The sequence below is a fragment of the Pithys albifrons genome, chromosome 6 (assembly GCF_047495875.1).
Source record: "Pithys albifrons albifrons isolate INPA30051 chromosome 6, PitAlb_v1, whole genome shotgun sequence".
Lineage (NCBI taxonomy): Eukaryota > Metazoa > Chordata > Aves > Passeriformes > Thamnophilidae > Pithys > Pithys albifrons.
Genome location: NC_092463.1, coordinates 9,091,021 through 9,116,955, shown reverse-complemented (window position 1 = coordinate 9,116,955; position 25,935 = coordinate 9,091,021). Strand labels below are relative to the sequence as shown.

The window sequence follows — 25,935 nt, the reverse complement described above, 5'->3', positions numbered from 1 at the left end:
ACAGCTCTCTACATCACACATCCCTCTACCCTGATTTCTCCTCCCTCTTTTATAGTAGAACTACAGACGAGTGGAAGAAGAAAGGCTGGGATGAGGTTAGAAATATTTCTACTTTCTGAGAGCAAGCCTCACAGTAACAACAGCCAAACAAATAAACAAACAAAAGCAAAACTTCCAGCAGCTACACAGCAATGCTGGTAAACCAGACATTCTAGTAGTTAAAGCAAAAAGCAACTTTTGGGTCCAGAACACTAACAAGTAGTAAATAAGCAAAGTTTGTTTATTATTCCAAGTTTTGAACCTTTCCCTTGAAAAATCTCAACTTCTGTACTGACCAGATCAGCCAGCACTGAAAAATGAAAAGGCCTGTTCACAACTGAGGAACTGCTATTTATTTTCTATTTGATGGCCGCCTCAAGGAATAGGAAAACTAAAACCTAACACCTCTACAAATGGCATTGTTATTCTCCCTCAAAATCAAGGTGGCCTTTGCATGAGATTTCCAACATTCCAATATCAAACTGGTCAAGAATCACAGAATTCTTAATGCCGAGAAGAGCCATTTGAGGTGATCTGGTCCAATCAGCAATTTACAGCAGGACCATTCAAAATGCTGCAAAAGAAATCCTAACACTGATAATGCATGGAGGTAATTCAAAAGAATTATAAAAATACAAACACAAGAAATAGAATGAATGCAACTTTATCAGACTGCAACTTTCAAATCAAATTTGAGGAATAAAATCTCAAGTCTGCTTGGCTGTGTGCCCTCATTTTAATCTCCTTGCCTCCAGTAACTGGTCTGAGCATGCTAAGAGTCAGTAGAAAGAAGAATATCAATACATTCTCTGTGTGTGCTGGGCATAAAAAAGAGAAATTACTGCAGTGTTCCTCCATGGTTTATTTCACCACATGAATGATGAGAGAAATAGCACAGGATTGTACACAGTCACAAAGGTATGCACAGCCTCTGAAGTGTGAACATGTATCTACAACCACACATCCTGTTATGTGTCATTCCATTTCTTAAATAATGCCTGAAAAGAGGAAAGTCTCCAGAACCATGTGGTTTTGCCATAAGCACACCCAGTGTAGTGGCTGGAGTAAACAAACCTCTCCAAGACACCAACAACAGCTGCTGTGAAGTTGCCCATTCCTAACAGCCTGGAGCAGCTCCTGAGAAGAAAGCTTTCCTCTGGCCATAGGGGGGATTTCTTAAAATGTGAAGAAAACTTCATATATACCCATTTTTTGCACAATCCTACCAGTAACATGTCAGAGGATTAACACCAAAAAAAACCCACAACCAAAACCCAATGCTTAAAAATGCATAAAACTTATCACAGTAAATCTGATTTTCCCCCTATTTTGGATACAGCTTTCTAGAACATAATGATTTGTATTACTGCCGAGCACAGCAACTTCAGATACACATCTGGATCTGAGCCACCTGCTGTAAACACGGAACAGTGAGACAGTCCCTGTTCTGTGGAGCTGACAGTCACAGGACAGGGACAATGGAAGGCCAGACACAGACACACAAAAAGAGGGACCAATACTGGGCATCACAGGGAAGGCAGTCTCAGTACACACACATTACAAGTCCATCACAGCCTTTTATAAGCAACACAAGGAGTGAGAGCTTTTGAAGAGGATAATAAAGCAGCACTGCAGCTGTTTACAGGGACCATTTCCCAAGTGTGAAAGGGTAGCAAAAGGGAAAGCACACAAGTGCTTGCCTGCCTTACGTTGTAGTCACAGTATAGACAGACACATGCTAGGCTAACTGGAGGCAGAAGTCAACATCTTAATAGCAAATTAGAGATGGTAAAAATAGGTATGAAAAGCAAAAGCAGCTGGTTTTGTAGCTCAATGCAACAGAGGAACTAGTGGTAGGAACAAAGCAGCAGCCCAAAGAACGAGCTCTGCCCTGTTCAGAGCAGCACTTTGAATGGGACAAGGTTACATGCTGAGCATACAAAAATGCAAGATGATGCAAACCTTAAAAGAGCATATTCCCCTCCTCCACGTTTTGCTTTTGTTTTCCATTTTCAAGACTAACTGTATAGTCCAACAACTACAATCACTTTGAAAAAAATCAACCTCTTTGAAGATTAAAAAATACAGTCTCTGCAGCTGATCTGCTTAGAGTTGCTGCAGAGCTGAGACAAGTCACTATTTCAGAAAGAAATCTGACCACTTGCTGCTATAAGCACTGAAGGTGGTGTACATATAAAATCATGCTTTCTCTGAAATTACAACTGTTATTACCCAGGAAGCACAGATTAGACTGGTGAAAATATGCATTAATTTCAAATGGTGCAGCTACGCTGAATGAATTGTACATGGCTGGCTAGCAGACTTCATTCTGATGTCACAGGTTTGCTCATCTTAAAATAATTTTATATTATTCCAAAGGAAAACCTTCTACAGACACTTTAGATCCGTGGCTTCCTTTCATGTCAGAGGATAGATTTCAGTAAGGCTGGGGCATCACAAAACCTCAGGCATTAACAGAAAAAAAGTTACATGAGTTATTACAGAAGGATGAAACACCGACAGAACAAAAGGTTCCTACTGCAGCAAGAACAGCACGTTCTAACCCAAATACAAGCAATCACCAAGTTATTCCTAGAGCACACTAGAGATCAGATCAGTCTATGCCTACGACAAGGTGTAAATTTTAAGCAACTGCTCTTAATGCAGCTGAGCCACCACGGCTGAAGAGAAGACACCGCTCCATTGCATCTGTCTTTAACAGGGCTGTCCCACTGTGTTCAAATGTGAGGTCAGATTTGGCTGCTACATCTCTGCAACCCCACTGCGTAAAGGGGAAGAATTAACCCAGCTTGTTAATGCAACAATCTGGAGGAAAAAATGCCTCATTTTACCTGAACATGCTGCTGAATCTCGCAAGAGCTGTCAGGGAACACACAGAACCCTTCAAAAATACACAACATCATTTATTACACTGGGACTGTACTTTGTGTTGCACAATCCAAGCTTTTGTTTCAAGCAAGAAATTGTTTTCTAAATATTTTGTCACCATGACAGTCTAGCCTTGGACTCAAATTCTGCCCTTGGTTACTCCAGAAAACCCCTGTGAAGTCAACTGTGTTGTACAGCTCGTTGCTGCATCCCAGGCTGCTGGGAAGGCTCACCTGGTCATGCAGCCACTGGTGTACTCTTGGCCCTCTGCACTCTGCAAGGCTCTCTCAGCCTGAGCTATTGCCTACCGCAAACTAAGATCCGTGTGAAGAAACAGCATCATACAGAAGAGGAAGACAGTTTTGCAACTCTGAAATACTAAACATCTTCCCAACAGGTTCAGCTTGAACCAAGGAGTATAGGCAAGAAAAAACAAAACATTCCCAAGACAGCAGAATGAAGTATTTTAAACACAGAGAGAAAATGAAATGTAGAAAAACATCTCTGCTTTCAGGGCCCTGTTCCAAGTAAAAACGTCTTTCAGGGACGTTCATTTGGCGAAATCTGAGCAGATAAAGCCCCAGTCCACAGCACAGCCCCAAAGAGAGCAGTGGAGCATTTCCGTGTGACTCAGGAAGCCCAGTGAACTCTTCTGCAGAACAAGATCAACAGGGTATTTATATACAGCAGCAGCGTCATGTGAACGGGCGGTTTAGTTTGTGAAATGAATGTTTGCATTGTCATTAAAAAAAAAAAAAAAAACAAAAAACACCCTCTATTCCACACTTACAAGTTTCCAACATCAAAAACGTCGCAGGGGAAAGAAGCACTTCAGCAGCCAAAATTTACAAATTCTTACCATAACTTTGGTGGAGTAAACTCCTCCAGTGTCACAAAGGCCTATTCTTCAGGGGGCTTGCTTGCCTTTTTTTTCCCAGAAGGACTAATCCACATGTGAAGGCTATTAATGAACACACAAAATGCCAACAGAAGCATAAACATGCACATTTTGTGTGTGTGTTTTCCAGGTTTTATTTTTTCTTCCTTACACAGATACCTAAGAACAGCCTGGAGGCAGGTATTCCTGCTTTTTCTGGTTTTATTAATGAAGCTCAGTAAGCTTTTTTCTTTCCCCTAAAAATGACAATGCTGCTTTATTTTAATTCATTCAAACCAGTGACAGATCCACTCTCTTGAATTGCACTCAGCAGCCAGGCTTCAGGAATTTAGCAAAGAATGATGATTTTAACACAGAGGAGTTTTGTTTGTTAGTTTGACTAGAAAAGAAATTCCTCTCAGTAACCTTTTAATTGTTTGAGAGGCACCTTACCAGAACCTCAAAGAAAATGCTAATACTCTAAGTTACACTTGGCATTTCTGCACAGCAGAACAAATCCAAGCTCTGAAAGTCAGCAGTTTTTCCTCTTATTATCTGAAGCTACATAAAAGCCTTAACATAGATTTGAAAGAAATATAACAGAAAATTCTGCCTGATCTAAGTACATGGAGCTAAATTTATCTTTCAGTTTCCAAAACACCACTTAGAGATTGGGCATTTAGAGTTCTATTCACTAGCTAGAAAAAAGCCAAATGGTACATTTTAAAAAACTGACTTTGAAATATTGTTATGAGAACAGGGACAAGCTACGTAAACCCTAAAATTCTGTGGGTCTTTGTATTCACAATTACTGTCGCAAACGAAAAGGCTCATATTCCCTACTAAGCAAACATTTACAATTAAATCCATTCTGCACAAAGCATTTGCATTTTGAGATAGAACAGTCAGTTGTTCAGCTGCTGTGATTTAGATGGATTGGTTCATTATTGCTGCAGTTCGTTTTCAGCTACACTGTATAACAAAGGGGTGCCAATGTAGTCGTGAATGGCTTTAAAGCTAAGTATGCTGGTATTCTTCCATGATGATGTAATTTAACTATCTCCCCATCTCTCTGACCAAGATATCTTGACTTTACAAGCTAAACTTTCAGCAGAAACGACAGAAACAAGCTGTCACAAGAGTGTCAATAGGCAGTATAGACACAGCAAGTCAGCTGGAGGCTGTCGCCGGCAAGTTTCCAGTGATTTTCCACGAGCTAAAAAGCAATTTCCCCCTAATTTTTATTTAGAATAAACACTTTTGCTATCACACAAGTATCTCCTGGTATCAAGGTCGAAGTTGCCTTTTTACATCAGTTATATATCTTTCAAACGTTCCTGCTACAGTAAAACATACCTTTACCAGAAGATATCACAGCTAATCACAACTGGATCCTAGACCACTCCATGCATAAACTTGAAGTAGAATAATAAACATTTAATACAGCTACACCTACGCAACTACACATTTAAGTCAAGTCTTGAAATAAGAAATGCCTGCCTTCCCTTTCCTTGGTGTTCCCAAAATTTCACTCTACTTCATAACATAGGAAGGGAAGGAGATTGCATGATCTCAAGTTAAAAATAGAAAAAAAAATCTACATTATAGAGAAATTACTTTCACTTAGTTAAATGATTGCTATTTATAGAAGGTTTATTGACCACAACCAGGCGCAAGGATATGTATGAAAAGCGTAAAAATATCAGTCCAGTCAATCTACACCTGGAAGCCCCTGAAAAGCAACCAGCAAATAAAAGGTCACATTCCCTCCCACTTCGCAGCTCTGAAGGGGTCTGTCAATGGGATTTTGAGCTGCTCAGCAGGTTGTTCAAGGGTGTAGCTTTTCACTAATACTCCAACTACGAAGCTCCAGCTTAGGCACAATGACAAAAATACAGAAAACTGTGAGTACCCTTGTAGTTCAGGGCACAAACTGTATCTAGTGCAAATACTTTCCACAGCAGTGTAACTACATCATTCCACACAAGGCAGCATAATGTTGGAAATTGTAATATGGCACAAACAAAGGCTCATATGGCAGCACATGGCAAACATTTTAACAAAGCATTTTTTTTCTCTTAAATTTTAAGATTTAAGTGGAGTTTGACGAGTAAGAAAAGTAGTTCAAATACAGTTGCCTTTCTGTGTTTCTATTAACAATGAGACCACTCAAGCCTCTTGGAAACAACAAATTTACTCTTTCATACTGCTTGCTTTCTGAAGTGTAATCAGGATGTATTCTGTGATTCCCAAACCCTCTGACACGACTGCAGAAATAGTAGGCCATACTGCTAATGCTAAGAGGTCAGAAAAATAATACCTCACATTATAAATGATTTTAAATACTTTATTTTTTGAGCTTTTTTGTTACAAGTAATTACACAGCCCTTTTTCTTCTGCTTAGTCTAAACTTGAAGCAGGCACTCATCTTTTCTAGTTTTTCTCAACATCATGAGGATTAGCAAGCTTCTCTGCTTCAGGAAGAAAAAGCGGCAAAACTTTCAAAATCTTGTGACTTCTACATGTGGGAATTGATTTATAAAGCCCATAAATGTTAAGGGCTGCACTTACAATTTGAGAATTAGCAAGCAGCCCTGATCTCCATCAGCACTGAAGTCCATTCAAACAAACACCAGCGTCAACCTCTTGAGTTAGGCTTTCTATCAGCAAAACATGTATGTATGTATGGTCAGACTTGGCGAATGCAGATTTGGGAAGGGCTCTCCCCACGTGGGTGCCCTTCGAGCCTGTGCGGTGGATTTTTTAGGTTAGGCTCAGCGTGCGCAGAACTGGCCCCACCATTTCAGTCCTGAGGTCCATCTGCCACGGCCGAGCGAGCTTGGACAGTGACAGTGAAGTCCTCAGGACTGTCTACAGCACCCGGTACTGACTGGGCTGACCCTGCTGAGCATCCGAGATCTGACCAACAACACTTGTCTTAAAACACTTCTCCTACAGAGACAGGATGAGAGAGGTAGAGCTGTTGTTCAGCCTGGAGGAGGCTCTGGGGAGACTTTATTGCTGCCTTTTGATACATAATGGGGGCTTTTAAGACTAAGAGAAACTTTGTACCAAGGCCTAAAGTGACAGACAAGGGCTATGGCTTTGAACTATAGGAGAGTAGATTTAGACTACATACTATATAAGGAATAAATTCTCCACTCTGAAGGTGGTGAGGCCCTGGCACAGGTTGCCCAGTGAAGTTGTGGATGTCCCTTCCTGGAAGTGTTCAAGGCCACGCTGGATGGGGCTTTGAGCAACCTGGTCTAGTGCAAGGTGTGCCCTACCCACGGCACAGGGGTTGGACTAATGATCTTTAAAGGTGCCTTCCAACCCAAACCATTTTAAGACTGGAGCTCCTTCCCAAAGCAGGTATCTCCCAGGAAGGCTGTGATTCACCACAAACATAAAGTCCACTTCTCTGTCATGCACATTCTGTGGTTCCCACTAAGAGTACATTAGTAAAGCACAGGTAGAGGAGACTGATTTGACAGACCCAGAAATTACTCAGATGCTGCACTCAGTCTCAATGTAAGCATGAAATACCTCTGCAGTCATACACAGATCCACTGACTCTGAAGGGTATTTCTTCATGAAGTTCACCAAAGGCCTGGGCTTTGGACAGCACTTCAAAATATGCTCTCCCAACTTACCCAAGGGACTCAGGGAACAGTAACTGACTTGTCCACAGTCTGTGATGATTGTTTACCTCAACTGTGCTCAAATATGACCCTGCACTTTTGAATAAATTGACAAATTTCACAATGTTGTTTGACCAGCTATCTTTTTCACATTTTTGGCTCAACTTGAAGAGGTGGGACAATAACCCCAGAGGGTCCACATGTTTTCCAACTGCACTCAAAGTTGGTCTTCATTATTTCCTCCTTTCAGCTGCAGTAAACATTTCTCATAAAAACACACAACTTCACACCTAATATGGTGCTATTCTTTCTCCATTCTTTTTCTTCCTCTTTCCTCACATAGTTTCCTGGTTTTTGTTCCCTCTTTAAGAGGTACATTGTACCTACAACATAATGCATCTGAAAAACAATAATCCCTTCTCTGTCTTCCCCCCATGACAGATGATTTTTTTAAGTAAAATTTAACTCATTTTTTGTTTTAGTAAACCAGTTAGTCCAATATGTAAAAGGGTAAAAAAAAAACCCACGGCTGACAGACGTTTGTTTGGTTTTAGCAATGCTCTGCCTTTTAAAATACATTAAAATTAAATGTTGAAATATAAGCAAGTCCTTTTTTTCCCCAATATATATATCAAGGTTTGTTTCCTAAATGAATCTGACACCAACCACCACCCCAATTTAAGTACATGTCACCATATACTGCTCTAAGAGCATCAAAGTCCTCACCAGTTTTTTCAGATTGTGAAGTCTCGGGCTATGAGTGGTAGCCCAGAGCAAGTTTGGGCAAGGGAAGCCACAGGCACTGGCAAGGAGTGCAACTGATAGTGCTCAGGCAGTGGAAGGAACCTTCTGGCATTCACAGAGGGGAAGACATTTTCAAGTGAAGACAAGGCACCAAATTTAAAATGTACAGCACGGCACCTTGCCTAAAACCACTCCGGCAAGAACAACGAGCAAGCTTCATTCTCTTGCTCTCTCTTTACCATAGAGCAGCACACTCACTCAGCACTTCTTTCTTCCTACATCCAAACCTGATGGCTTTTCAATGTGCCTACTGAGAGGAAAAACGTAGATAACACCTTTTTTTTATTTTGCACAGGCCTACCCTTTCCCTTCTTGAAAAGGAAGGGACCATGAAAAAGAGGATCAAAGCCAATATAGGAACGTTCTGCATGATCCACTGTACCAAGCATTCCCAGGCTCACTTTTACAGGGCTTGCAATGTCCTAGATCCCTCATTCTCACATCCCTTTTAACAACAAGTAACATTCATTTATGACGCTATTCCACTCTCAAGAGATAAAATTGAGATCTAGTTTGTTTCGCTTCTGATGTACAATAAAACAGAATATGAAAGTGAACTTGTAAACTTCCACAACTGACATAAATAATGTGGGGATCAACATTCAAGATCTTCCTCTTTGCCATTCAAAGTGAGAGTGGTCAGTGTCATTTGCATGTAAGTTCCAGACAGTCAGTTTACAAACACTGAGAAAAACATCTAACCTAGCACCACTTCTCTAAAGAACTGAAAATATTTTGTGAAAATGTTGGAATAAAGACTTTCTGGGAGTCATTTTTAATGACAAATAAAACATTTGGACTTCGCCCTTCAAAAATGTGAAGCTTGTGTCTTGAAGAATGGGTTTGATGCAAAAATATTCTGGAAGAGACTATTCTGAAAGGACACGGGAAAGCAGCAAAGACAAGTAGCCTGCTCTGTGAAAGGAAGATGAGCAATCTCTAGGCTACACTCTTTCAAAGATGAGGTACAGTATAGTTACACTGTGCCAGCTGATTCTCAGCTTCTGACTCTCTGTCATCCAAAGCAGACTTCTTACAGTACACAGGATCCAGGCTGTTTCCTACAACCTCTCCACAAATAATTCCATCAGATGAGATTACCCTCCAAAAGTCTAGCTGACTAGCCATTATCAGCTCATGTTTCTCCAGATGTTTTGTGATCTCATCCTTTCTTAATGTCTCTAGCATCTTGTCTACCAAGAAGGTCAGATTTATTGGTTGACAACTTCCTGGTTCCTCCCCGGTCCCCTTTTCCCAGAACAGGACAAGCAAAATGAAAGCATCTGAGAGCTAGCATTGCAAAACTATTGCCCCTTGTGTCGAAAAAGAGACACACAAGGAAAACCACAAACTGACACAGCTTATCTTTTGTTTCCAATAAGAAGAGCAACAGATTTCCCTACAAACCCAACCCTTCAGCTCTAGAAATAGCATCCACTTCTCTCCCTCTGTCACAAACTTCCCTGCTCCATTCTTTGTTCAGCCCCTATCTTGTTTCTTACCTTTCCATTCCCCCTAGTTTTAACTCTGAAGCAGCTGTGCCCTCTATAGCTGGCATCTTCAGAGTTCAGATGGCTCTTAGGATCCTTTGTATCAAGTGCCACAGCCATTCCTTTGAAATACCATGAAAGCCAGACGATCCTTGAACTAATCTGAACCTCAAAGGTTCTGGCTACATAGGTCATCAAGACAGTGCACTGCTACATCCCAGGGACAGACAGAAGCCAAGATGAAACACAAAACCCCAAAACAAAACACACACACACATAAATACACATAGGAAAAGGCAGGGAACATGGTGAGAACAGAAGAGAGAGAAGAAAGAAGAGGTGAAGGAAAACAGCAACACAAGAGAACCCCCACCCTCCTCCCGACTTAAAAAAAATCTGGTCATATCTTGTAAGATCCTGTTTTGATTCATAATAACAGAATACTGAAAGTATGAACCTGTGCTCAAAATAACAAAGCTAAAGTTCACCATCTGTGCTATTCTGCTACAGAAAGTTAAAAGAGCAACAATCAGCATTTAATTCCTGGTTTGTGTTTTACATATGGATCCTGCATTCATTTTATGCAATGAATAGGAAGACAAATCACACGGGATCACTGGTTATTTATTAGGTCATCTGTATCCCTCCATTCATTACAGAAATAATTCTTTAACAAAAAAAAAGTATTCTTTCCAGAAGTGGGATAAATACCTTTTGTATAATTTCTCCTTTAGAGGCCTCTGCTAATTTTGATCAGCTTGTAAGCCAGAGACTCAGTTAGTAAAATAGGAATTACCTGACTGGAGTTCACTAAAACTGACATTTAGAGAAAACATTCCAGTTTTCACAGTTAAAATTACTGTGCTTTGTTTATATACTATTTAAAAACAAAATAGTTCTGCATTTCCTGCTAATTATTAATGGATGAATACACAGGTCTCTCCTGCTCCTTATAATTGCTTCAGATTTCTCAGACTGAGAAATCAAGATTTCTATTTCCTTTTCCAAATGTCAGTGTACATTTTTCCCTCCCCCTCTTTCCCTGACTCCAAAAGACTCCTTTTTTTCCTCCGAGTTTATGCCCTAATAAGAAAACCGGACATACTAGGGAGGACAGAGATGACAGAGTATCAAAACGCACAATCCCCCCTTTGTTAGCTGTGCAGAAAGACTTTAAAAAAAACAAAACAGGATGAAGACTGAAGACAATAGAAGGACCTTTATAAACAGGGATCTGAGCAGAAAGATGCAAGAAATCCAATCAGATCTTTAAAATGGATCAGTAAAGCAAGTAAAATACACTTGGGCACACCTCTGTTTTCCAAAAGGCTACACACACACACAACCAAAATTAAGGATACTCATGAAAACCTCTAATCTCAGAGCTCAACAAGCAGCAATTTGGGCAGATAATTTTCTCCTTCTCCCCTCATATTCAATCAAAATTATAGCACCCCTGTGTTGAACCATTTCCCCCATCCTTTCCCACTAAACAAACCCTCAGCGTAACACAGCCAGGGATTACATACTCTGGATGTCACTTACAATACACCAGCCCCATGTACAAGTTCCTTCACGCTTCCTACGTGTGTGTTGGAACAGTTCAGCCATTATACAGTTCAGCAGTTACACAAAGAGTGGTCAGAAAGTCCTGTTTCTGTCTTCACACAAGAGTCTGTCGTCTCGCTGCGATTTGAGTAACATGCACCATGCACTGCCAGTGGGGAAAAGGGCGAGGGGAAAGAGTTCATTCATGAATTCTTCTATTTCTGTGTGGCTGAGGTTAGACATGTCATGGAGATGACTCTGGCCCCTGCACAAGCAAACATCTGCACTACTGGAAGTAGAGCTTCCTTTTAGCGACTGACTCACAGAACTGCCAAGAGCTCTCGTCCAGGCAGTGATGTTTAATTCCATTTCTCCATTTGTATTTTTAATCTTGGAAACAAAAACAGAAATGTAAAGCATGCTGACAGAAGAAAACTACCCCACAGTTCTAGAAAGCCCTGCTATTTCCCTGCCAGGCCAGCACACCTGCTCCTGCTAATGATGGCTTTATGCTTACTTACACCTGCCATCCAGAAGGGCTCCAGAGCACTTCGCTGCCTGATTTATACATACACAAATCATTAAAACCACCAAAATTAAGCCACTGCTGGGGTAAGATGTAGCAACTGTTTAACTGCACACAGCCAGGCTGTTGAACTGCTCAGGATGTGAACTAAGAGACACCATATCCAACCAAGGCTATGGGAAACGTTAGAACATCATTGCCCAATCTGGATTTCGGACAGTCACTACCTAAAATATTTGCATGTGGAAAGCCCTAGGACCTTTAAAGAACACTTGCAGCACAACCTTTGGTTTTATAAATGATCCAAAAGACAAACAATATATGTTTCCTATATCTAAAATCCCCCTTTAGCAGTCCCTCCCTGCAGTAATTACTGTTTATGCCTTGACTTCAGAAGCTCACAGTATCAGACATCAGTTTTGGAAACATCTTGTGGTTGAAGCACTTGAACTGGCAGACCCAGCAAACTGATAGGGTCAGGCAATATATGGAGATTATTTAAAAAAAAAAAAGATTCTTTACAAAACACACACACAAGTGGATCAGTTCCCCTGCCACAGGCCCAGCCAAAAGAACTGAATTTGTCAATTCATTTCAAAACAGCTACAACAACCAAGAGAGTAACAGAGCTGACACACTGGCAGGATGAGGGGAAGTTACAGCACTACCTTCTAAAACCCTCCTCTCATGGACAACACTAAATTCATGGTTGCAAAGTCAATGAGTGGAATGAAATAGATGTCACTGCACATACCAAAAGGGTAAAAAGGCATTTGAAAACATGTTAAAAGGATTAGGAAACCTGGCATCCAAAAAAGGCCCAGATACGTTTAACAGGTTGGGCGTTTGGGCAAAAATTTGCTCTATCAAATATGCGGAACATGGAGAGTAACATTCTGGAATTGGAAATGTATTCAGCAAATAATCTCATCAAATTATCAGCAAACTGTAGGAGATAATAATCTGTTTCTCTGCGGCAATTTAAAAAAAAAAATCAGATCAGGAAATCTGGGCATCTCTTACTAAGACCTCCTCCAGAGGTCTCCTTACTTGAAGGAAGCTTTATTGTAATCCTAGAAACAACCAAAATTCAGTTCTCAAAAGTAAACACAGACAAGCTTGAAACACAAGTGTTTTAAAGTTTCAGACGCATCTGCCTCTGAATCGTCCTGACAATAACTTTCTCATACTTGTTAAAATAAATGTTTCTCCCTCTGATTTTTTGACAGCATTTCTCAAAATAACATTTTTTTTAAAATTACAGATAAATTGTAACAGAATTGTAACAACAGACAGTTAAAAACCCTCAGCCTAAAAATACGGTTTAAACTAAAAAAAAAAAAAAAATCTCTCTTTGATTTGAAGAGTTTCTAGATTCATAAATGGGAACGGGAAGCATAATTCTGTGTTTCTTTCTCCTGTTTCATCCAAACACAGTGTAATTCTCAAACACTTTATCTGAACAAGGCAGTCTGGGTACACCAAAATTACTGAATAAGTTCTTTGAGCTAATAAGTGCAAAGAGGTTTCCAACTGAAATAAATGAGAACAAACATCCAAAACAAAACAGAATAAAATTTATTGAAACACTTGTACATCAAGCATCAAACAATCTGCTAAACTATGCTGCATATCCAGCTGTTAGAAATATATGTTTCCACCCTTTTAAAACACAGGTCATCAACATGTTTTCTAAATTCTTAGAAATTTCTTATTGCTGCAGAAGAAACATCAGCCTTTATCCAGGTTATGATAACACAGTTATAATTTCTTCCATAAATAATTATGCTACACCTTTGCACCTTCAGGCAAGTTGTTGCAAACCCTCTAGAAAAATCCTGAGTCTGCAGAATCATGTAAGCTTCCCTACTGCTGGAGCACAGAGATTCTGTTGTTGGTCCAAAAAGATGACATACTATGGAAAGTACCTATCACTGCTCTCTCCTTTCCAAGGAACGACAGTAGAATACAAAGAAACAGGTAAGTCAAGTACCATATAGGATCAATGCTGTGGTACTTGAAAATTAACACCTCCCCAAAAGAGAACAAACTCACTGTTAGGTGAAGAAAACATTTAAGAATGCAAATCTGTAACAGTACAAGTGACTGCTATATCAGTTTGGCCACTCTGTAAAGAATGAAGACTTTTTATAAAAATCAAATGCCTTTAGTGGTATAACAGAAATGCAGAGTGCACAAACTTGAGGCTGTTCTTCCCATCCAGGACACTGATACTAAGAGCACTTCAGACACAAACAGAATGGCACATTCTCTAGCAAGTCTCTGCAAGAGCACAGCACTGCTCACAAAATACAGGCATATTTTTCACTGTTCAAAAAGATTCACCTTAATTCTCCCCTTGAACACAAAATGAAAAGCTACAGGCCTACATATAAACCAAAATAATTTGCTACAGTTTAACCTCTAACACTAAGCAGCATCTCCTTCAGTTGCTATCTCTATTATCATTTTCAAAGCAGTTGATATAAAGTTTCAGTGAACACACACACACAAAGAAAACCCCTTGTACACGCATTTTCAAAAACTTGAAAGAAAGTCATGCACACTCCTTATATTTCCACAAGGGTGAAGGGGAAAATAATGGATTATTTGAAGACATGCTGCTAAATGCCAGATCACGGCACGGGAGACAGTCAGTCCACTGTCCGAGGGGGAAGAGTCACTTACCACGTTTGTGAAGCCAGCCTTCCTTCACTATTGCTACTTCATTCATAATGGCAGGAATGTCTCTTGAAAAACCAGTTTATGCCAAAAGATCACTCTCTTGAAATTCCTGAACTCCAGCAGAAGGCTCCACAAGAGGGATGAGGGCTTTTTCTCCGTTTTTCTCCTCCCCAGCTATTTCTAAAAGGATCAAAAGAAGAGCACACCATCATCTCAAAGCAGGTCACAGATGTACAGTAAGGGATACAATAGGGAGTAGCTTTCATTCCTGGGTTGGTGGTTTGGGATACTTTTGTTTTATTATTATTACAAATCCTAAACAAAGGCTTAGCTCTTCATGAGGGCTTTTCTACCTCGGCAGCCAGAGGAGCCAAAATCTGTACTTGCTGAAGTCCTGCTGAGTAGGTTGATCACAGCCAGACTCAACTTTACAAACTAAATTACAAGTGGATTCAAGACCTTACCTAGTAGACCTCCATCTCTGCAACACCATCTCAGTCTTTACAACAATCAAAATTCTGAAATTTCACAAAGTCCAGATTTTAATATTTCCTGCCAAGGAAGACTTTCAGAATCTCTTCTGGAAGGTTTTTTCACAGCCTGATAGCAGTCTATTAACCAGCACACAGCGTGTCTCAGAGATAAACCTTTGGCAGTGAACATGGTTACTCTGTTTCAGATTATTTTAGGTTCAGCATTGTCTCATTAATCCCACTCAAATCTCCTCAACTCCCCAAAAAGCATGTTCTGTACCTTCGGTATTTGTAACTTCTACCTCTCCTAGAGGTACACAACCAACCACAGATAAGCTCACGTACCTTTCTGTTACCCTAAACTAGCCCTTACAGCACCCTGATCAATTTTATGGCTCTTCACTGAATGCACTGCAGTTTGCTGCTGCCTTTCTCACAATGAAATACACCCAAGTACAACTTGGGATTTTTACCCCTCTGCTTTATGAGATGAAGTTCCTATCTAAATAGCTCAAAATTGCTCATCTTATTGAAAGTGTGCCTTGCTCGCGGCTGACTACCACAGAAATGCTCTGTGCATTTCTCTCCCTCATTCAAAGTAATCTCTTCCCAAATGCATTAGCTTTTATTATTCTTCTAAATTGAATCTGATTATTTTTCTGCTTGTGGCACAAATGTTCCCTGTTTTTCTTTAATGTCTTCTGTGCTCTCCAGAGTGTCCATGCTGCCATTCAATTTTATATTACTTGAGTGATCAAAAAACCTAATTGGTGACAAATTCTCGGCAGTAAACAACAAGTTTAATAAAACAAAATTCAGCAGCACTCGTAACCTGCCACAAAAGACCTGGCTTTACTTTCCAACTATGGAGAAATCATATTCCTACCTAACAAATATATACTGTCTCTGCATGCATTTGGAATGCACACATCAATTATCTCTGAGCATGCAGGTGATAGCCATCCATCAGAAACTAGATTAAAAAGCAACTAATTCCCCATAACTCTCCAAGACACAAAACTGGATGGAAGAAACAGGTGATCAAAATGAATTCAGCCTAGAACTGAAACCCCAGCAGGAGCAGAGGGCTCTATACTGTACATCACATTGCTCTAAAACAGGCAGCCTTCAACACACAGCTCTAATTTGAACAAGTTCCATCACTGCCAGCAAAAATGGATGGGGAGAAAAGAGATCACTCCCCTGATACTCTGTCTATGAACCTACACTGTTTATTACTATTCCTCAGCTTTTCCAGTTAACACTTCATTTTCCAGCTCTCCCCAGAAACAAAGTGGGTTTGGGTTTTTTCCCAAACTACAAATCTGCCAATTTCACTAATCATAATTATGAACCCCACAAAACAGATTAGAGGGAGGGAAAACACACAAAACATTACATTGGAACAAGTGACATGTAAGAATTGATTAATTTCATATATAAATATGAGAACACCGTACGCTGCAGAATAGAGGCCGGAGTTACCTTGGAACAAACTCCTTCAGCTCCACAGCAATTAGGAGAGAACCTAACGAATATGGCAGGCGTTTGTTTTCCTTTCCAAACTGCATGTACAATAGTCATCCAAGCTAGACTGCCTTGATGATGTCAAGAGGTTATGCTGTTGATGCTTAGAGGCTTCATCTGAGCATTGAGCAATTTGCAAAGTGTTGAACAAACCCCCTAAGATTATCACGACTTGCATATGGAAATGCAACACCCAGGTGTGAAAGTTAACGCTTCTAACCTCATGTCACACAGAGCGCAGGGACTGTGCAACCTCCCTCTGCATCTTGAATTCAACAATTTAGTGACACTGAACAACTGATACCCTTTCCAATAATCATACATATAAAAGGAAGCTACAAGCCAAAGCAGCCTGCAGAAAGGACAATCCTACTATTAAGAACAGAAAAAAAGCACAAAGGACGAAAATTCCGCAATCTGCAGCTAACTTATTCCAGGTTTTCCTGGGTTAACACTTGCCAGGATTACCACTTGGCAGCCTCCTACTTGTCATCAGCTAAACTGTCATCTGATAATCTGAATTTGAATGACAACAGAGCCAAAAAAAGCAGATCAACAAAGAAACCCAAAGTTCAGAGGAACTGCTTTTTCTGCTCTGGGGTGTCCAAGCAGTTTGGACTGCCTTTTCCCTACAGTGTCTACCCAAGAAATATTGGGCAACTGCAGTGCTGCTCTCAGGCGTGTGTCTTTACCTGCCCATCCTCTTCCAGACAAGAGGGGCGGTGAAGAGAGTGGGAGTATTGTAAAGAAGTCATGGAGAGACAGCATGGCACAACTAAGTAGGAAAACATTAAACATTACCTGACACCAACATGCAGCATGGGTTCCAACTCAGCCCTTTAGTCAGCTGTGTGAGAGCACTTATTTCACAGGGGGAAACTTGAGCTATTTTTACTGTGAAGAGCTGGGGAACCCTTCTCACTGTCTAACAAGACGTCCATAGACACAGCTCCAACAGCAGCAAACCTACTCTATCTAGTGTATTTTAAAACACAAATTCAAGCTGTGCCTAATACACCTATTTTAGTAAAAAGACGTTATTGAAGACAGTGGCAACAAGCAAGAGTAATTTCTCGGAATAGAGGAGCAAGTTAACTATAGGTCAATGTACTACTGAAGATGCGTAAACCAGAGAAAGTTCCTTTTCCATAAAATCCTTAGAGGGGAAAAAAAAAGAAGGAATGATTACAGTCCTCATTTATGGCCATCTAGGAATGGTTCCCAGTGAACAGAGGGCATCTGAGGTAAGTATGACCTGGCTGCTCCAGTCTGTGTCTGCACAGGACTGAACACTGTCAAAAGCTAAACAACTTAGTCTTTCTCTTTGCTTGTTTTTCAAAATGCATTTCTATAATACTTTTTTTAGTACTGAAGTATTCCTCACACAGCTGAAGTGTAGTAAATCATGAATGGTGTGACATCAGCATCATATCATGGTGACGCTGGGTTTGCGTATGTATTAATTCCTTAAAGGTTATTAACTTCTTCATAAATAATGAGATAACTCACTTCCCTAGGCACTGCAGCAGCAAAACCTGCTTTCAGGAGTCAGTCAAACCAACTATACAACAGAAGGTGGAGCAGAACCATCTTTTCCGTATTTGGGAGAGTCATGTTAAGAGCTCCTTCTCTCGTTCTTTTCTGTATATTGTGCTCACTTTCCTTTGTCTCTACAAAATTAAGAGATCAATCTGTCCTCCTTGTCCCTTTTCCAATATGAAATTTTATATTTGTTTCCACTCATACCCTAAAGTAGAGAAGGAAGAAAAGAACTTCTCCATCATGCTGAAGCTGAAACTTAAGCTTATGGGATACAAGAGCATCTATGGTAATCACCTCATCTTCATGAGGGAGAGTAAGCAAGGGACTAAAAGAGAATCAGACTCACTAGGCTCAGTCCTGGCATGCCAGACTGGGTCCAGGCTGGACTGGCTAGCCCAGATCAGAAAGCAGGTTACAGAAAAGCATTCTCCTGGGCTAACACTCAGCCTGTCACAACATCACAGTTACAGATGTCCACTGCCCTGGTCTGCCACATTTGTGGTGCTTCCAGGACACTCTGAGCCCAAATGTGTTACCCATTCTTACATGTTCTCAAAATGCTCATCAGCAGGACCAGGCAAACCAGGAACCAGCTGCCCATGTTTGCCTACGGTGGCCACATGACACAGTCATGAGAGCAGAGGAGACACAGGAACTGGACTGGGCCAGAGCAGGGTGTGTTTGGGCCCAGTACATGGGATGCCATGAGCTACCTACGTTCTCTTCCCAGGGTAAGCTCATGGCTGACAGACAACTGCACCTAAACAGCAGAGACACAACCAAGCTGGGCTCCAGCCAACATCTCAAGTGGAGCGTACAGATAGATGTCCCCACCAGCTTTGACCAGCCAAGTACATCTCCTGTGTTACGCAAATCCTGCCCTGGGTGTTTCATGGGAGCAGCAGCGAATCCAATGTGCTCAAGGCCCTCTGCGCCTGCAGTAGCTTTGCACCATGACCCAGTTACCAAATCTGGGCAGACAGCTTTCAAGGAAGCTTAGAAGGACCAGGTTGCTCCAGCATCTTAGCTTCCCTTACAAAATGGCATTGTGGGCCATGACTTAGGCGTGGTCGTAAGAATTTGCTACTATATGCTGTGTGTCGAATGACACCACATCTACAGGAATTTTATGGCAGTAAGTGCAGCCTATCACAAGGTTCAGAAAGGCTTCTCAGATACTAAGCTATAGGGAAAGTGCCAACTGGAAAACAAAAATCTCTACAATTACTTTCATTTTTTTTCAATCTGTTAGCCTAATCTAGGTTTACAAAACCGTAATTTGAAATATTTGTGCCCTCCTGCCTTTGCTGATCAATAGACAGGAGGTTAATGCTGTTCAGGTGAGGGGCCAAAGTTACGACATCCAGCTGTCCAAGCTGCAACCACAACTACAGCTTGACAGGACAAACTAAGCTGCCTATTTCAAAACTGAGTGACGGCAGAAAAGCAACTTCTTCATATCCCCTTTGCAGCCCAGACAAAATCCTCTTTATGTTCCCAAACAAGAACAAGTCCTTTTACAGTTTATGCTCATATAATTTAATAGCTGTGCTGCTCAGAATTCCTGTAGCAACCTAAGATGCATTTAATCAAATTCCATTTTAAAGTGTTTATAACAGAAGTTTTGTTCTGTGCCCAAAGAAATCAAGTCAGTCGTGAACCTATTTAATTGTTAATGTAATCACTTACAGGAAATTTTTACAAGACTGTAAGTGAATGCTGGAGCTGAAAGCGACTTGTGGACATTAGATCAATTCTTAAATTTGATTTACCACTGCTACACAGCAAAATCAGTTCTGTAAACACCACACACAATACATACCCTCCTATTTAAAAAAATCAAAGGTACTTCCATAGTGTCTTTAAATCTGTTAACTCAGACAAATGTTGTGGCTGTCATCATGAAATTAACTACTACATAAAAGTAATTACTAGTCATGCAGTATGTCAAATTTATTTACCTTCAAACAAATATTCTTCAGCATTGTGTTAGTAACTCCCTTTTATAACTGTATTTTGAAATGTACATTCCTCCTGAGGTATAAGTAAAACAAGCAAATGCAAATCATGGATTTGCTTCTTTTATGTTGAGGTGGTAGGAAAACAAAGCAAAATAGTTAAATTCTTCCCCCAGTGGGGCTGGGGGGCACAGGCTACCGATAAGGTACAAGCTCTATCAGCATCAGTAGCGTTCTGTCAATAAAATACATAAAAACTACCAGCACGTTTATATGCTTGATTATGTGCTTTACAAAGAAACAGAAGCAAAAGTCCTACAACTCCCTAAGAACATTTCGTCAATTGCAGAATTTCACCTGGAGGGGCGGCGGGGGAGGGGGGCATCTGCAGACAGCTCTACAAAAACAAAAACAAAACAAACACAAAAAAACCCAACACCAATCGAAAAAAAAAATCCAGTCCACAAGCTCTGCACAGCCACCTACACACGCCAAATGTCCATGGAGGGAATCACACCCCCATCGGCAAACAGTGGTCCGCAAAGCGGAGCTGGGCTGAACAACGCGGCCGCAAAGACAAGGGGAGAAAATGGGGGCGGGGGAGGTGGGGAAAGAGGAGCGGGGGCCTCGGCTACTTTGCTCGCCGCTGTTTCAGAAATAACACAAGCCACCCCCCCACCCGCCCCCAGCGCCGCTCCCCCGGGGGATGCTCGGGCCGGGGCAGGCCCGAGGGGAGCCCCCCGCCCCGCCGCCCTCTCACCCACCGCATCCCGGGGGAGCCAACAGCTTCCTGTCCGCCTCGGGCCCGCCGGCAGGACGCGACCGCCCGGCCGCCCTGCCCGGGGCCGCCGCAGCCCGGCCCCCTCGCCCCCCACCCCGCCCGGCCGTGCTCGGGGGACGGCGGGGCAGCCCCGGCCCGGGGAAGGCGGAGAGACGGCGGCCGCCCCCCTTCCCGTGCCTTCGCTTCCCTCCTGGCCCCGCACAATGCGGGCGCGCCGAGCAGGCCCCGGCGCTTCCTTCCCCCAGCCCTTCCCTGCCGGGGAGCGGGTCACTTACATGGCTGGAGCCCGGGGAGGAGGCGGCGGCGGCAGGGGAAGGGAGCCGAGGAGGGAAGCAGGGGAAGGGGAGGGATGGGGGGAGCGAGCCAGCGAGCGAAGGGGGGAAGGGGGGCGGCCGGCGAGGCGGGCGGGCTCTGCGGCGGGCGCCGAGCAAAGGCCTCACTGGGCTCCCGGCAGCCGCCGCCTCCTCCTCACCATCCCCGGGCGGCGGGGCGGCTCCTCCTCCCCCTCTCCCTCTCGCAGGCGCTCGGCCCGTGGGGTTCGCACGCCCGCTCCGGCTGCCGGCTCGCCTTCCTCGCCGCTCCGCCCTGCGAGGCCGCCCCTCGCCTCGCTTCGCTCCGCCGCCGCCTCCCCCCGCGCCCCCGGGCCGCGCTGCCACCGCCGGGCCGGGCTCGCCCCGCACGCGTGTCCGCGGCGCTCGTTCGCTCGCTCACATCCTCCGCCGGGTCCCGCCACCGCTTCCCGCCCGTGCCCGGGGCCGCCCCGCTCCGCTCCCCCCACGGGGTTCGGGGCCTCGCCGCCCTCCGAGCTCGCTCAGCGCGGCGGGGCAGCGCCCGCCAGCCCGGCCCCCTCCACCGGCCCGGCCCCAGGCCCCGGGGGCGGTGTTTCCTGGCCCCCGGCCGGGTTCCCCCTTCCCCCGGCACCGGCCCGGCCCTGCACCGGGCGCTGGGGCTGCTGTGCCCCGCCAGGGATGTGGCCTGTCCCGGCTCGGCCTAGGGGCTGGCTGCCTGGAGCACGGACAGTTTCTCAGAATCACAGAATCAATTAGGTTGGAAAAGACCTCTCATCATCTAGTCCAACCTATGACCCAACACCACCCCGTCAGCCAGACCATGGCCATGAGTGCCACTTCCACTCTCTCCTTAACTTCAGATACGGTGATTCCACCACCTCCCTGGGCAGCCCATTCCAATGTCAAATCACCCTTTTTGTGAAGAAATTCTTCCTAATGTCCAACCTAAACCTCCTCTGGCATGGCTTAACACTATGCCCTCTTTCCTATTGTTGGTTGCTTAGAAGAAGCGACAGACACACCAAGCTACAACCTCCCTTCAGGGAGTTGCAGAGAGCAATAAGGTCCTCCTTGAGCCTCCTTTTCTCCAGGCTAAAAACCCCAACTCCCTCAGCTGCTCCTCATAAGACTTGTGCTCTAGACCCTTCACCAGTTTCATTGCCCTTTTCTGGACAAAGACCAGCCACAAAAACAGGGATGCTACCCCGCCATAGGCAAGAGGCACTGGCAGCCCTGGCATTTCAGACTCTGGGAAGGGCCAGGCTCTTTTAAACCTCTTGCGGTGCTTCCAACAAACTCCCTGAAAATATGGGGTGCAAGTCTGTGCTCAGAGCTTGCCCTTGCTCCTGTAAAATACCAGCTGATTAAATAATGAGGTATCAAGGTACTTTGGAGGATACTCCAATATGCTTTTCCACAGCAGACAGGCTGCAAAGGCATTAAGGAATTAGGCATAGAGGGGCTAGGACAGTGAATCTGGATACTGCACTTGAGGCCATGCTGCTCTTGCAGCAGGAATGGCTCAAAACCTCACAAATTACTTCAGCTATTGCTTCCGGCATGGCAGTATTTTTGGTAATGTTTTTGAGAGCCATTCTGCTCTGAAAAACAATGTTGTGGAAACACCTATGACAGATTTACATTTCTACACCCTTCCACGGTCAGAATTTGTCCTCTTTGGTCACTAAGGGATTTTGTTTAATTGACAGTGCCATAAGCATTAACTGGGCTGTAAGAACTGATTGAATATCCTCAGAAACATACAATCACTGATGATCACATTTCTGCTATCGGAAACTGGCTGAAATTTAGGGAACAGCACATCTTCCCACAGCTTAGAAGTGCATAAAATGCATTTACAGCAGTAAAGCTGGGGAATATGGCTCTGCCTTTACACTGATATCAAACCTGTTGGATATAATAAGAGGCTTTTCTACCACAGCGTTTGAACTATTGTAAATGTTTAGTGAAATTCACTTTCTTCCATTTTGGTCACCTGGGTCTGACTAATCATATCTGTCATCAGGGTGCGAGATGAGCGAAAAACAAGACAGAGGAGAAGAGGCTTCACTATTTCATGGAGGAGGGAGAAAGAGCAAGGACTCCTTCCCCACCAAGGAACAGACAAGTGTCTCCTGGCAGAGCAGCTACCCCAGCGTGGGATTTTCTGTGTGTCCCCTTTAGGTTTACTGGGGCATATTTCAGTGCAGTTTTTAAAATGTACCATTCAGAGAACTTAGCAGAGTAAGCAGACCCTGTGGCACTGGCCCAGTTACCTAGTTTAGGGTCAGATCTTCATCTGCTGCAGTCAGTGGAAAGATTTCTGTTGGTGCCAGGGCAGAATGGAATGGCTGTAGGAACTCTCTAAGATGTAAAGGTAATGAGAAGAAAAAATTGGGGTTTATGATCACATTTTCACCTGCCATGCATTATGTACAAAATACTTTGTATATAGTAAAATGTAGGTAGTCATTAAAGATATATTTAAAATTAAATCAATCATTAGTGTTCAAAGCTTGCAGGCAACTCAGTGGACATGTATCTTGCTTAACAAAAACAAGGAGAAAATTCATTTATGAACTAATTTTGAGTCTTCAGACCACAGTTGCACCTAGAGGTAAAGAGGGCATATAAGTACAGAAGTTCACTGGCTATAAGACACTTCTGTCCAGGCAGGGGGATCTCTGGTAATAGATCTGATTGCAGGAAAGCTTTCTTGCCTTCCTGCCAAACCCTGTCCTGATTGATAAGCTCCCAGGCTGCGTGGTGAGCAAGGTCACTAGGACTTCCCCCTGCAAATGAAGCTGCAGTTTAAAAAGAAGATCATAGAGTAAACAGTTTTCTGTCCTGAAGAGAAGAAAATAAACCTCTGTTGTTTGCTAGAAAGGAAGTACAATTAAAAAAAAAATTCAACATGAACTTATTGTTTAGATTTGCTGACTGTTGATTTGCCATGATGAAAGACAGGCCCAAACTAGAAAGTTTGGATCCTGATCTGGATCTGACATTCCCCAAATCTGAGGGGGAAGTGTGATTCAGAGCCTGGAGTAAGGGCTTATCTCTCAAACACAGCGAAGCACTGTGGATAAAAATACCCAGGTAAAGTAGGAAGTGCCTGGTCTGCAACAACAAGAGTGACTTTGTATCAACAATGAACAAAAGCAGCTTTTTTTTCCATGAGAACAATGAAATCACTCAAGAATTTTTATAAATACTAACAATGTGGGGTTTATCACTCAGTTATCATCAGTGGGATTATAGTCTATAAACCCTAATTTTCAGGGAAGTCCCTAGATTTCCCTGAGTGCTTCCTCAGATTTCACATCTGTTAACTCTAGTTTATTAAGTGCTTCAGGATAAGGTGCATCAACTGTGCCCTGGTATTACATTACCTGAAAATACTGAATGTAGGACTTAGTGGCAAAGAATAGTTGATTTCCAGACAGTGTATTTATACCATGCCAGAAGAGCAGGCACTCCTGTTCCCATCCATTTTTAACACATATATAGGTAGCATATAATTCAGTGTCACTTTTAAAGATTATTTTAAAATATTTAAACTATGAAGCTTTGGATAAAATTGGTTTATATCCTGTCAAGTTTAAGAAGAAAGACTATCATGGTAAGAGGAAATGGAATTACTGAGTTAACCCCCAGTAGAAAAGCTCCATTCCATGATTTCAAGTAATAACAGCACCTTTGTGAGTCAACAGTGAATTTGTTCCTCCCTTCTTAAAAGGTAGGATATACTCAGAGGTACTCCAAGGAAGAAACTGTATGACATCCTAGTAGAACTAGAGGTAGTATCTCAATCTAGGCATTAAGAGCTTTCAAACAAACAACTCAGGTTTGCTCTCAGACAAAAATCTAGCTCAATAAAAGTACAAATTAGAAGTGCTTTCCACAGCACCAAATATAATAAACATAGTTGTGTTTCTAAAACTGAACAAATCCAATGTTTGAAGGTTGAATTTCTCAATAGCAAAACAACAACATGCTCTCTGGAAAAACTAACAAATATGATGAAACAGTCTGGGTTTGCTTTTCAGAAATTCATCTTGAGAATAGATGTATGAGTTTGCTTGTACTTACCTGATGAACTTCCTACAAAACTATATATCAGCTAAACTGGTAATGTGAAGAGCAGCACTGAAGGAGACCTGTTTGCTGCTCTTCCTTGCGGTTGCTAAAAGCCCTGCGAGAAGTCAGACTGGAGACCTACCTTTGGTTTTCCAGCTTCTGCTCCTGGTCACCAGGGTGCCAAAGTAGGAGGGCCCAGAGATGGCAAGGTGTTAATGCTGTTGAGAAACTCCAAAGTGAGAGCAGTATAGTCCTCTTCACCAGGAATAATGACAGTCATGACAAGGGGCAGCAAACATGCTATGGGGAGTTTAGTATATAAACAGGAACCAAATTGGTTTGCATAGAAAATGGGCTAGTTAGATATAAAATGTACAAAAGTAGCAAATATATCAGTCTGTGTGAGCAGTAGTGGCCCTGAAGCAGTGGTTTCCTGGAGTGATCCAGTGGATGCTGAGGACCCCATCTCCACATCAAAGGTACTGCAGTGAAGTGGAGGTGTTTCAAGCTAACTGTAGTGGGGTCCCATGGACTATGTTCCCAGTGGAGGCCAAAGTTCATGTGAACTGCTCTGGAGGATCTCACTGCTTTTGGTTCACTAGAAGGGAGCTCAGTTCATGTGCTCCCAAGCTGGTCCATGGTACAAAATGAACCACAGTAAATAGGTATGATCTGGAGATTTGCTTCAACAACATAGTCCTGACTCAAACATGCTAATGTAGACTCAAGCATTGAAAACCTTGCTGCCACATGAGCTGATGGTACCCAGAAGTTAAGAAGATACT

General features: G+C 42.7%; 1 protein-coding gene across 3 annotated transcripts in view; it reads right to left on the bottom strand.

Moving 5' to 3' along the window:
* AKT1 (AKT serine/threonine kinase 1) overlaps positions 1-21,588 on the bottom strand; it is a 73,443-nt gene extending 51,855 nt beyond the window's left edge. Inside the window, exons 1-2 of one of the 3 annotated variants that reach the window (XM_071557403.1) lie at positions 21,492-21,588; positions 14,503-14,679 (exon numbers count right to left, since the gene is read on the bottom strand). In XM_071557403.1, coding sequence (XP_071413504.1) covers positions 14,503-14,548 — 46 coding nt within the window. In that variant the 5' untranslated portion in view covers positions 14,549-14,679; positions 21,492-21,588. Of the gene's footprint in view, positions 1-14,502; positions 14,680-20,763; positions 20,857-21,055; positions 21,432-21,491 lie in introns of those variants that run through there. The other 2 variants (XM_071557400.1, XM_071557401.1) reach the window with 2 other exon arrangements.
* Positions 21,589-25,935: the final 4,347 nt, after the last annotated feature.